Source organism: Macrobrachium nipponense, chromosome 38, assembly GCF_015104395.2.
Source record: "Macrobrachium nipponense isolate FS-2020 chromosome 38, ASM1510439v2, whole genome shotgun sequence".
Classification (NCBI taxonomy): domain Eukaryota; kingdom Metazoa; phylum Arthropoda; class Malacostraca; order Decapoda; family Palaemonidae; genus Macrobrachium; species Macrobrachium nipponense.
This window is the reverse complement of record NC_061098.1, coordinates 39,891,324-39,904,447: the sequence shown is the minus strand read 5'-3', so window position 1 is coordinate 39,904,447 and position 13,124 is coordinate 39,891,324. Positions and strand designations below refer to the sequence as shown.

The 13,124-nt window shown below is 38.8% G+C and overlaps 1 protein-coding gene and 1 long non-coding RNA gene across 2 annotated transcripts; both read left to right on the top strand.

Annotated features, from left to right (window-relative positions):
• LOC135209450 (uncharacterized) lies at positions 1 to 3,642 on the top strand. The gene is made up of 3 exons (XR_010313360.1): positions 1 to 171; positions 1,468 to 1,700; positions 3,482 to 3,642. It is a non-coding gene; the product is annotated as an uncharacterized LOC135209450 (long non-coding RNA).
• An 11-nt stretch (positions 3,643 to 3,653) lies between these two features.
• On the top strand, positions 3,654 to 9,233 carry LOC135209449 (uncharacterized). The gene is made up of 3 exons (XM_064242121.1): positions 3,654 to 3,810; positions 4,305 to 4,502; positions 8,571 to 9,233. Exons 1-3 carry the CDS (start codon positions 3,708 to 3,710, stop codon positions 8,879 to 8,881), a joined length of 612 nt encoding a protein of 203 aa, XP_064098191.1. The 5' UTR covers positions 3,654 to 3,707; the 3' UTR covers positions 8,882 to 9,233.
• Positions 9,234 to 13,124: the final 3,891 nt, after the last annotated feature.

Sequence of the window (13,124 nt, the reverse complement as noted above, 5' to 3'; positions counted from 1 at the left end):
AGTGTCAGATCGCCAGCTGCCACTTCCTCCAGCAGTCAACGCCAGTACCTGGGGCCAAGTGACCACCTTAGATGGGTTCATCAAGGGCTGCAACCCTCCCCCTTCCTGTGCAAACACGACCTGTGACCCACCTCTGGCTTGCCACGCCTCCTGGACGCAGCCTTCTTGCAGGTTAGCTGATGATTCTTGCTTTCTCTGTCAAATACCTTTTTTGGTGCAGTGCGTCTTCGGTGGATTAGTCCTTGCTGCTACTTAAGCCCCATCTACACAGGCGAGTTTTGCACATGAACTGGGTCGATGTGACGTCAGAAGTGCAGATACAGCGGGAAAAGTTCTGACATCACATCTAACCTAGTTCGTCGAGCAAAGCTGGACTGTGTGGATGGGGTGGGGCTTTATGGAGCCTTTTGTGTAGATATATATGAAATTGGTAGTTGTTGTTCCTACACAAATACAAACCCTCGTTCCTGACATAAGGATTCAGCTTCAGAACTGGAGCTTAAATCATGTGTATAATGATGGGTTGTATTTTATGAAAAAGGCAAATTACTTTAAAAATTTGCCGTGTTTTATATATCTATGCTGGGTTCATCCGTGATTTTTGCTTACTCGGGGAGTAAACCTACAAGCTACATTGTTGTTTGTTGTTGTTGAGCTTTGGGTAGGAAAAGTCTATGGAAGAGCCTGAAATGGTCTGAAAAAGATGTTTTTGCGTTGAGTTCAAGATGCAGGAATTTTAGGAGGATGGGATATTTATGATTTATTTATTAGAATGAAAATGTAAATAATGATGTGCTTGTTAAACAGTATAGGACAATTATTTCTGATAATTTATTTTCATTTTCAGTTGGTGAAACAACACTATTTGACCGTAGATTTTTAGCACACGCCCTCGAGGAAGCTGGAGGTTGGATAACACCTTCCTTTGTTTCATTGTACTTTTCCTCATTTGATTGGACTACAAAGGGAGGGTATTTTAGGGCACAGAATGCGGTCAGTAAGTATGCTTTATTAGATCAAGTCATTGTTATGGGGAAACAACCGATATTAATAGGTAGATACATATGTTAAAATAGATTGATAGGTAGATCACCAATTTTTCATTTACAGTAAAACAAAACATGCAAAATTCTTAAGAGGTTAGCATAAGCGGGCCTCTTTATAAAAGTAGAACTTCGTGAGAAACCCTTTCTTAGAATATTAGTTTGAGATATGTTTTAGAATGTTTTTCAAATTAAAACACAAGAAGCCCATGGGCGACAGATAAAGAAACATTATGAAACGTAAAAGTTACTACCCACCTTCTTTTAACAACTGTCATTGAGTAAAAACTGCGAAGTTATCCTCCTTCAAACCTTCTTACTGCCACCATTTCCCTTTAAGCACTGAACGACCTCATAGGTCCCAGTGCTTGGCCTTTTTGCCCAATGTGTGTTTTCTATTCTGTTCCATTGCCCACATTTTCAGCTGCGGTTCAGGGAGACATCTGGTGGGATCTGCATGCGAAGACATCAACGAGTGTGTGCTGGAGCCGTGTCTGCACGGAGGAACCTGCTATGACCTGAAGCCAGACTATCTTTGCCTTTGTGGCCCGAACCACATCGGTGACAACTGCGAGTGGACCAAAGTCTCCAACCCAGGCATCCCACTAACCGAGTCCGCAACTATAGCGGCCCTTACACTGTCGCTTCTCTTTTTAAGTGAGTTACTTCACTGATATGTTCCTCCCTTTTTGGCCTCCTAGCCTTCATCTCGGTCTAGGTTATAGCTACCTAGACTGTGGCCATAAGGTTTGGTTTCTTAGTTTGTTTGTTTGTATGAGTTTTTACGTTGCATGGAACCAGTGGTTATTCAGCAACGGGACTAACGGCTTTATGTGACTTCCGAACCCACATCAAGATTGCACTTCCGTTGGCCATCAGGCCCATAACATCTTTCCAATGTATTCCCTGAGCGCTGATGTGGAACGACCCCATCAACGGTTAGGAAATAAATGTCCCCGTCAGTTCCGTCACATAGCCATATCTTATGTCAGTTATTTATATTTTTGCCTATTCTCATCCCTCTCACTTTTCCAAAATTTGCCAACGATCACTGCAGAGAATCTTATTTCTTCGAACCAACATCTAACTCTCGTTCGTTGATCCTCTCTCCGGGATAACTAGTGTTTTGAAGTAAAGTCTCGGTTTAGTTTAGCAATTATTTAAGCCAGTCATTTTTCTCTTGCTGGCTGTTCTTGTGTTTTGTTTTTATTTTGTTCTATTTTTTTCTTTTTTTGTAATCCAGTCCCTGCTTGGCAAATTGTGTGAAGCCATCTTGAATACTGCTCCTAATAATCATTGCCTTGTAACTGATGCTCCTGCTGGCTATTGTTGTGGTTTGACTAGAAGGGAAACACTTCTCTCTCTGGGGTGATCAAAATTTTGTATCTTTGCTTTTCCGTCAGCATTCTTTTAGACATTTCTCTGTTCCACCCTTCTCTGTTCAGATGTAAATGATGTTTCTCTGTGCGCTTTACGCACGCGTTTATATTGTACATACATCGTATATATAGTGTAACAATATATATTTTTGTAATATAATATCAGACGCATTTGTTTAATGTAATTTACCTGAAAGTTTAGTTTGATACAGATAAAAAAAAACTTCTTTTATGCACAGAGAGAGAGAGAGAGAGAGAGAGAGAGAGAGAGAGAGAGAGAGAGAGAGAGAGAAGAGTAGCTATAGTATGTATACAGGGTGTCCATAAAGTCCCAGTACCATCATAAGTTTTTATTGCTCAATAACCATATAACAGAGTAATGCAGTTTTTTGTAGAATGTTCATTTCCTCAAGTTTAGAGTCAGAGCACTTCAAGCAACACATTCCTCATGTGCACCTCCAGTTGCCCTCACGATGTCGAGACGATATTCCATCTCCCTCCATTTGCGCTGCAGCATAATATCAACTTCTCGACATTGTGAGAGAAACTGGAGTTGCACATTTGGAATGTATTGCATGAAGTGCTCTGATTTTAATCTTGAAGAAATGTATTACATTCTAAAAAAAGAAAACTGCATTACTCTGTTATATTTTAGAATAGGATATTTGTGATTTATTTCTTAGAATGAAAATGTAGAAAATAATGTGCATGTTAAACAGTATAGGGCAATTTTTTAAAATAAAATATAGCGTATTCATTTTATTACTTAAACTGTAGTAAATAGTGACAGTGTTTCTTATGAAACCTTAAAGAATCTTTTCCCAAGAAACTATACAGGTTATTACGTATACAAGAGAACGTTCACATATATTTTGCCTCTCTCTCTCTCTCTCGCTCTTCTCTCTCGTCGAGTCTCGTCCTCCTCTCGCTCTCCTCTCTCTCTCTCTTCGTTTGATTGGTGCTTTCGTGATTGGAACAAACAACCCTGACACCCCTCTTATTGTTTTGTTTGACATCCCGAACAAGTTCCTAAACATATTTCTACCCTGCCCCCAACAGTCCTCATGGGAGTGTGTATCTCCTTACGACATCACCGACTGCGATCAGCCAGAGCCTTGGGTCGCCAGGAGACAGAAGACAGCGGAGACTCGAAGGACGCCATCCTAGCCGTCAAAGTAGGATGCAAAGGATCGGTGATGGCTGGAGACTCAGAGAAGAAGCGGGGGCGGGGAGCGTCCTTGGGCTGAGGAGCGGGTGGAAGGAATCGGCAGGAAGAACCAAAGCGATGACGATGACCCCCAAAAGAAAAGGACCCGAGGACGAGTCCCAAACCACCTTCCTCGAGCTGCTCAAACTCTCTCGGGCCGAACCTGCCAAAGAGACCAAAGGTTGGTTATTAACCTGGACGTTCTCTCTCTCTCTCTCTCTCTCTCTCTCTCTCTCTCTCTCTCTCTCATTTCTGTTTTCTTCTGAATGAACGAACATGATATTTAGGCTATGTAAAAACAAGAAGAAGGAAACTTCAAAGTTGGTGTTTGATATACAGTAACTTAGGATAAAACAAAAAAGTTAAGATACTACACGGTTGCACAAGAGGAAAATTTAAGATACTAGGTTACATAGTTGCTCAAGAGGAAAAATTTTAGATACTGTATGGTTGCACAAGAGGAAAAATTTGTCAGTCAGAGCTTTTCTTAAGTATAACATAATTAATACTATAAATAAAATAAAATGAGCAAACTGACATTCTTATTGCAATATTAATTTTGAAGGTTCATTGTACCAGATCCATTTTGCATATGTACTACTCACTGGATAAAATTTTCCAGCTATGAGTAAGACTACGACAAAAGTGAAATCTAACCTGAGTTACTTTTGGCAGGAGGTAGTAATGCTGTGACCAGCAGTGGAGTCAGCACTACAGTCATCACTTCCGTTGGAGCCAGTCGTAGTCAAGATATTGCATTGGTTGGACCCCCTGACCATCAGTATCCTCACCACTTACCAGGGGAAGACTTAAGAAATTATGCATATGAAGGCGATGGATCTTCTTCAGGATCTCTTTCTTCTACTATATCTGGTAAATATGAAATTGACTTGTCATTTATAACAATGCTACATTTTAACACACAATACATGGTCACATACAGTACATATCGTAGGAATTTTGGCATTTGTTTTTCCACAAATTCTTTTGTGATAAGGAAACCTATCTCTTACCCTTGTTCAAACTCAATATCATTCTGCGCTCAACAAATGTCATGCAAAAAAACTGTCACCACCTGAGATTTTAATGCGTTTATAATTGTGTTTTAGAAGTTGGTGTTAATCTGTCGCTGGAGATCCAGGCGTTTCTCCCACCCACCTTCAGCTGTTACGCTTTCTCTTTGCATTGTAGTGAGCGATGTGGTCCTGAGTAGGCTGTAGAGAGAGGGGCTTGTTTGTGTCTATTCTTATGAATGTATTCTTTTCTTGCTATGTTGTATGTTGTCTTTGCTGGTATGATATTTTCCAGTGCTCTACGAATGTCTGGAAGAGTTGTGGGCTCTGTGATGTCTTGAAAAAAGTCTGTTGGTATTGTCAACGCTTGGCTGTAGAGTGCTTCTGCCAGCAATGCATTGAATTGGATGTGGGCTGTGCTTAATCCCAGCAAGACCCATGATAAATCCTTTCTCCAACTCCCGCCTTGATATCTGATGGGGAGTGCTGATTTGAGGGAGTGGTGCAGCTGCTCCAACATGCTGTTCACTTCTGGGTTGTATACTGTTGACAACCTGCCATCTACTGTCTTATTGGTATTGCTTCTGGTCATCTGGTTCCTGTCAATGATCATGAAGTAGTACCTATACCCCTCGGAGGGGGGCAAGAGTTCCACGATGTCAACATGGATGTGGGCTAGTCATTGCTGTGTTGCCTGGAATTCTTCTATCCCAGTCTCTGTGTGCCTCGTTATTTTTTATGGCATGGACGGCATTCTCTTGCCCAATTTTTTATGTCTGCTTTCACCCTCTACCAGAAGTACCTCTCTGACAATGTTTGGGCAGTGGACCTGTGAGATCTTGTACTCATCCCACATGCAATGGTCTTGTCTCCATCACTGGTGGACAGGTCACTCCATATAAGGGCAGGGTTTGCCCGCCAAAGTTGCTGTAGGTCCATGTCATCCTTCTGAGCTGGTGCTATTTCGAGATACATCCTGATCTGGACGGTGTTCGTGGAGTTTCAGGAAAGGGCATCTGCCACGTTATTGGAAGAGCCTTTTAAGTCTCTGATGGTGCAAGAATGTTCTGCTATCAATGATAGGTAGGCTGCTGTTGGACTGACCACCCATCTTTGCTTTCGGTGGAGGCATGTACCAGCGGTTGATGGTCCGTCTGCACCATAATTATCATCCTTCTACCATGTGTCGGAAGTGGCAAATGGCTCTGTGGACTGCCAGTAACGTGGTCGAACATGGAGTACTTTTGTTCTGCTTGCAATAACTCCTTGCTGAAGAATGCCAACAGATGTGTCTTGTTCGAGTACAGTGCTGATGGGGGACCTATGGAGTAAAGGAAATATTTGTGTGGCAGCAGAGATGATTGCTTTTTTGAGTAGGATGAGGGCTGTATTTGGTTAAAAAACAAAATTTTTTATGTTTTCCTTTTAAGAAATCATATATTGGGGCCATTATTTCAGCAAGGTTGGGAGTACCTGTCAGGTACTGTCTTGATGTTGCGTCTGCGGTAGTCACAGCAGAGACAATATGTGATATTAGGTTTTGGTACGATGTGTAGGGGAGATGCCCATCTAAAATGAGATGCACTGGGGGACTTTTAGTTACTATATGGTGGACGTGGTGCTTAATGGGTTTGGTCAGGTCGTTCTGCAGGTTGTCCTTAAATACCTCAGGGAACTCCTATTGGAGGCAACTTCTTTGTGGTACTGGAGTCGGTGTCAGTGGGGCTACAGGGGTCGGTCATGTGATCAGCTGGTGTTTCACTGCGTCTACCAGGATGTCATCTGCTCCTAAAAGTACAGGTATAACTGGTGTGACGAATGACCAGTTATACTACTTCCCACTAAGCAAAACTATTCAAGTCCTTTTCCTGACAGTTTTCACATCCTTTTCCCGAATATTTTCAGCTGCTGCAGCTCTGTTGCTGGATGGGCTGGTTTTGGCAATGGCGGCATCAGTTCAAAGTATTCTGATTTATTGACAGTCTCTGACAGGTCAAGAGCTCTTGTGAGCGTTAAAGTAGAATTTGATATTAAAGGAAAACAGAGGGATGCCTCAGTCAGATGTGTTTTCTCACTCCTGAAGAATAATTAACAATACTATATCTAAATTAGGAAGAGGTTTCGAATTCATTAGGTTAGCTTGCAAGGTTTAACTTACATGAGTAATTACAGTTCTGACAAGGACGTAAGGTATGTTATGAAAATGCATTAAAGATTGCTTGAATTGGGAGCGCTGGAGCAGTGTTTCCTGAGAGTTTCAGTGCATTAAGTAGATTTCTTTTGGAGCTAGGATGGCCTGAGGGTCCTAGCGAGAGCTTTGGACCTCACATACTATTGGCAAAACTGAAATCTACCAGTTTTCAAGCTCTATTGATCCAAGGTCCCTGGTTGGAGCTAGATGTCTCTGCCAACACTTCTTGGACAACCCTCTGAATTTGATTGTTGTTAATTGAGCAATTTATTCACTGGCTCAGAATAAATATGGAATTTATCCCAAAGATAAATTATGAAATTTGCTGGTTCATGGAACAAGTTACAACTGTATAAAATCTGCTTCTTCAACACCAATTCCACAATGTATAGTTAGCCCACTTTTTGGTTGGTACACATTAGCTGAGGATTATCTGAGATTCTGCCATCACATATTTTAAGAAAAGTCCTCCATGGGATCTGCTGGATAAAAACATCAATGGTGTAGATGGAGGTTGCTTTGTATACCACCTGATTATTGTAAGAGCCTCAACTAAGATAATCAGTAATCAGAAAACACTATTTGGCAATGAGGAACTACCTATACCAAAGGTCATTTTGAAGACCAGGATTATCATACTTGTTCATTCAATGGAATAAACTCTTGCTAGTGCAGAGAGATACATGCCTCTCAGTCTGATGACCTACCTGGCTTAGTAGTAGTAGTATTTTTATCTCTTCCTAAAAGAAGCTTAAGTTGAAGGAAGATGAGGAAGTTTGTAATCTCCTGGACACCTTCCTCCTGGTTGCCTATTATGTTGCATCGCATTTCAAACTAATTTTGGGTAGAAAAGTCTCTCCTGGATACTCAATATGGAAAAGTTCGGTTATTTATCCTTATCCTCCCTCTCTCTGTTAATGACTTCATGCCCAGTCTTAAACTACTGCTATCGAGATGCAATTTCTATATTCACCTTTCAAAGTTGGGAAGCAGTGGCAGTGGACCTACATTGAGAGAAGCCATCAAAAGTCATGGCCAGATTTAGCAGCTTTTCGATGCAAGCTCCCAGTCATTTCAGACAGCCTCCCACCTGAGGAGTTGAAGCTCCTGCGCAACAGATGATACCTTGGATTGTGGAATTCCTGTAGAACAATTATCAAATTAATTAGAATATTCCTGGGTATTACACACCAAAACCTTTTATCATATTATTGTGCTGAGGAATACTAAAAAAAGTTCTGATATACAAAGAATTCTGGTTTTTGTACTCATGGAAAATTAGAAATAATTGGTATTTCTACTCTTAATCAGATGAATTTCTGAATAATGTAAAGGAATCAAAAGATATTTGCCCTCATTCACACTAAATCTGCATCATAAATAATCCCTAAAATATATAGTTCTACACCATATTGAATGTTTAAATTCATAAGCCCAATGATATAGTTAATTGTGCAGTCTTCTTGAATCAATTTTATAAATTAGTTTTATGGAACTTATTTGTTACTGCAACTATACATTCCTAGTTAATACCAGAGAGCAATCACAAAATTCTTTCCCAATCTCATTCTCTCGTAGTATTTTAGAATAACTTCTCTGGATACAAGTTTTTGTAAATATGCTTTGTTAGCATATTTATGTAAACGAACAACTGTTAGAAAGTCTTACCCTTTTGTGTCGGATATCTTTAACATCGCTGGCATCTCAACTAAAGTAGTCTTTATTCACTAATTCCAGGTTTAAGAACCGAATTAGAACGCGATGAACCAGGCAGAGTTACAGCTGCCGAATTTGCTGAAGTAATGGACCTTTTGAAGAACCTTCCAGAGCCTCCAAAATCCTCTATCCTTCTCGCCAGACTCAAAGAAAAACGAACTTCAGCGAAGGAAGTCAGCGACCCCGAAGACATATCCAAGGTGTCAATGGGGTCATCAAGGAAGAGGGAGCTTCAGAATACCGAGCACTGTCAAAACTCCTCTTCTTCGTCTCCTCCAACTGCGTCTTCAGGGTCTTTTCCTGGCCCTCCGAAGGAAAAGAGGAATATCTAAGAGGCCTCCTTCCGCCAAAGGTACCCAGTTGGTCTGTAGTCAAGATGAACTCATTGCAGCCTGTTAGTGACAACCTTGTTAGTTTAATCATTTTTTATTTAAAGCAGGAAAAGTTTAGCGTTTTAGTTGTAAACAGACGATTTATTTTAGCATAAAATTCAACCAAAAAGAACTGGCAATATTGGTTAGTATAAAGTTTATATATAAAAAAATGTACAAATAATTAATTTAGTTTAGCACAAAAAAATGTTTGCAATTTTGATATTTTTACCAAGCCTAGTTATATCATTTGTGTACTACGAGATTTTTTCCACAAAATTGAATAACATTTAGATGTTTTATACCTTTATATCACGACAGTAATAAATAGGTTTAAATAAACCTTGGTTTCATTAAGCCAATAAAATAAAGCTACAGTTTTGAATAGCCTAATTTTAATTCACCGAGAGTGTAGCAAAGTTCCAGAAACAGTTGATTGTTACCATATAGTGTTATTTAAAATGGGAAATTAAAAAGAGTACAAATGTATCAATGAAATTTATCTGCAGCCCACATATTAAATATCTTAAACCCATAATTCTTTATAAAGTATATCATATCAAACGAATTGGTCAAAGAATATTTTGAAATGAACATTTTGTTCAAAACATCCAAATTAACGATGCTTTACCCACTGAATAAATTAAGGATGCTTTACTCACTGAATAAATTAACGATGCTTTACTCATTGAAAAATGTTAAAGCTTTACTCACTGAATAAATTAACGATGCTTTACTCTTTGAAAAATGTTAAAGCTTTACTCACTGAATAAATTAACGATGCTTTACTCATTGAAAATGTTAAAGCGTTTACTACTCACTGGAAAAAATTAACGACGCTTTACTCATTGAAAAATGTTAAATTCAGAGTAAATTTAGTTCCCGTTAAAAGTCCTTTTATCTGGAATTGCAAGTAAGCAAAATTGCCAGCTGATTTTAGAAATGTTGTACAGTCGTTGATTCTACTACAGCTTTAAAACACTTACTGTCAAAAATGATGTGACAAAAAATTAATCTCAAGTTTACCTCGAGCATCGATAGCTGTATTTACCGCTGTACATTCTTTGTCCTATGACATCTCAAGTCCTATGGGAAGAGAAACACCCCTTACCTCCGCCCCATCTCATCTCAATGGTTAATACTTGATGCGACCCTAAAACTCGCTATATCTGATATAAAGTGACATGCGGATGAAATGTAACCCTACTACTATAGGCAACCATGAAAGTGGCTATTGCTAATTTAATGGAGCCTCACTATTGCTAATTTAATGGAGCCCCGCTATAGGAAGCAACTCTGAAAGGCGCTATAAATGACATGCTGATGTAATGCAACCCTAGTACTGCCAACCCTTTAAAAGCCGCTACTATTGATAAACATATGGCATGCTAATATAATGCAACCCTTGCATTGACAACCGTATAAAAGTCGCTATTACTAATAAACAAGTGATAGAAGTTTCGACGCTTTTCCTACAAGACATTTCCCTCTAATAAATATGATATTTCTATCTGCGAAATTATTGAACATTTCGCACGACACTGTAATGTCCAAACAATCAACATTTTAAACAGAGGTGTCCAGAAAATGTTTAGAGCTGAAAGTTTCACGATTCAAAATCGCGGCTACAGTATTCGAAATTTGGCGAGAGCTAAGCTGATATTGCGAACTGTTAAATCCACCGAAGTGAAAATGGGGAATGTCAACACACAATACGGGGAAAGTAAGAAAGAATTAAAACTAAACTGAATCCCAAACTGAATTACGAAAATGTTAATGCAATTATATAAAATAGCCACGGAATTATGAAAATAAAAATAGGAAAATATAAAATATTAACAACTAACTAGGAAATAGATCCTTTGGGAAAAACTCACTATCACGAGAGTTTAAACAGTGTTGCAAGGGTTAGCAATAATAATGTTGAAAGTTCACGTATAATTTACAAACACTATGAAAACGCTTTCGAACATTTCCCTGGGTTCATCTTCAGACCAAACTGAAGTTGAACCCAGAGAAGGGATCGAAAGCTTTTATAAAGTGTCTATATAAATTATACACGAACTTTCAACATTTTTATAGTTGTGGATCCGTTAAAATAAATAGATCATTGTTAGAATATGGATGTTAGAATATGGATGTATCAATATGAATATGTGTAATACAATTAAGAATATCAGTAGATAAATATTAAACATATGAATACTGATATAAATTCGTATCAACAAAAACATAGATAACTATTCTTTCCACACTTTTGTTACAAGAAAGAGTTTTAATATAAAAATGTATAAATTACATTGATACAAATATTTATAGTTACAATATAAATATTCTTTATCAAATATAGAATCAAATGTATAAAATTTATACAACGGTTAAGACTATAAATTAAGGTAAATAATATATACGAATTAAATGTTAACTTAAAGATGGAAATATAAATGTTCAGATATGCAAGAATCATTAATATTTCTTTGGGGTCATTATCTTTATGATATTTACAGTCTTTTGTTTGTTTTTTGGGATTCATCCCCAAATGCCTTGTATACTAAACACACCACAAGGTTGGATACATACTAGATTAAAACCCTTGGGATCACTATCTAGGAAGGACCCTAGGAATACAAGAAAGAGGAGGCTCAATTATAAAATGAGTGGAAAATTTTAAATACTAGGATTTACATTAAGCCAAGATTGAGGATGTGAGGCTGAAGTTGACAGTAGGATAAAAGTTGCATGGGGAGATGTAGCTGGAGTAATGCCAATCAAGCTAAAAGTCAATATCTATAGCACAGTGATAACACCAGTGTTAATGTATGGATCAGAAACATGGGCTATAAGAAGAAAAGAGGAAGCAAAGCTTGAGAGAACAGGATGAGAATGCTGAGGTGGATTTTGGGAATATCACTGCTTAACAGATTGGAAAATGATGAAATAAGAAGGGCAGGCATAGTAAAGATTACAGAGGTGATAAGAGAGGCACGATTGAGATGGTATGGGCATGTGTTGAGGACGGTTCATGGGAGGGAGTGAAGAGGGCTTGGGAGGAACCTGTTAGAGGAAGAAGATCGAGAGGGAGATGGAGAGTCAGATGGCAAGATAAAGTGAAGGAAGATATGGAAAGAGAAGATTTGGTGGAGGATGATGCCCTTGATGGAAGGCAGTGGAGGAGAAGGCGCATCAGGCAACCGACCCCTACATCTAGGGATAATGGTGGGAAAGATGATGATCTAGGAAAAACCCCGAGGAGTTAAGAAAACTAAAATTATTCAAGCTTTTACTAATAATTTGAAAAACAACAATTATTGTAACGTTTGATTAAAAAGGCATTATTACTAGCAAAACTACCCATCGATGATGGGAAATTAATTGCATAGAACACGTTTGTCAGCACCGGTTATTAAATGCTTTCTTAAACTCTCAATGTACTATATGCCTCACAAAACAAAAATGAACTTTCATTTCAGTGTTGTTTCTCATATGACAGTTGAAAGAGAAATGAGTGCTCTATGTAAACAACATTTCGAACCCCAAAGTTGAGTCTGCTTTGAGATGTTCGAAACTTATCATCTCCATAGGATATTCAAATATGTGGGCTAACCATACATGGTGTCTAGAAGAACTCATGTGGCTGGTGGAAAAGTATATGTGAGATATCCTGATTTAACTTTCATTGAGGAAGTATTTATGAATTTATAGATAAAAATTATACTTAGGAAACCAATGCTCTGGTTATAGCCATATAAGGCTATGAACCATCCTCAATCACAGCCCTATCCAATAGTTTTTGTTTGGTTGAAGTCCGTCAAGCCGTTTTGCCACGATTGAATAACAGTATGATTATTATTATTATCATTACTAGCTGGCCGACCCAGCTCTGCATGGGATAACTCTGAATGACAACTGATAAACTGGCTGGCTGGCAACTAGAGACAGATAAGCAACCACCTGTTATCCAAGACTCGACTAGTGTGGGTGAACATCATCTCTCCCCTTAAAAGGAATGGTAGATAGAATGTAGGCCAAAGACCAAGCTCTGGGGCCTACGAGGACATTCAGTGCTGGAAAGGAAAATAGTAGAAAGGTTCGAGAGGTGAAACAGGAGGAAAATCTGACGCAACAAAGAATATAACAGAGGTACAGTAAAAGAGATGAAAGGGGTTGCAGATAGGGGCCGAAGGAATGCTGCGAAGTAGCTCAC

Bases quoted from the DNA above. Each gene is read 5' to 3' on its own strand.
- LOC135209449 (XM_064242121.1), top strand. From the start codon at position 3,708: ATGACGATGACCCCCAAAAGAAAAGGACCCGAGGACGAGTCCCAAACC. The intron at 3,811-4,304 runs GTTGGTTATTAA...TACTTTTGGCAG, and splicing joins ACCTGCCAAAGAGACCAAAG to GAGGTAGTAATGCTGTGACC. The intron at 4,503-8,570 runs GTAAATATGAAA...CACTAATTCCAG, and splicing joins TCTTTCTTCTACTATATCTG to GTTTAAGAACCGAATTAGAA.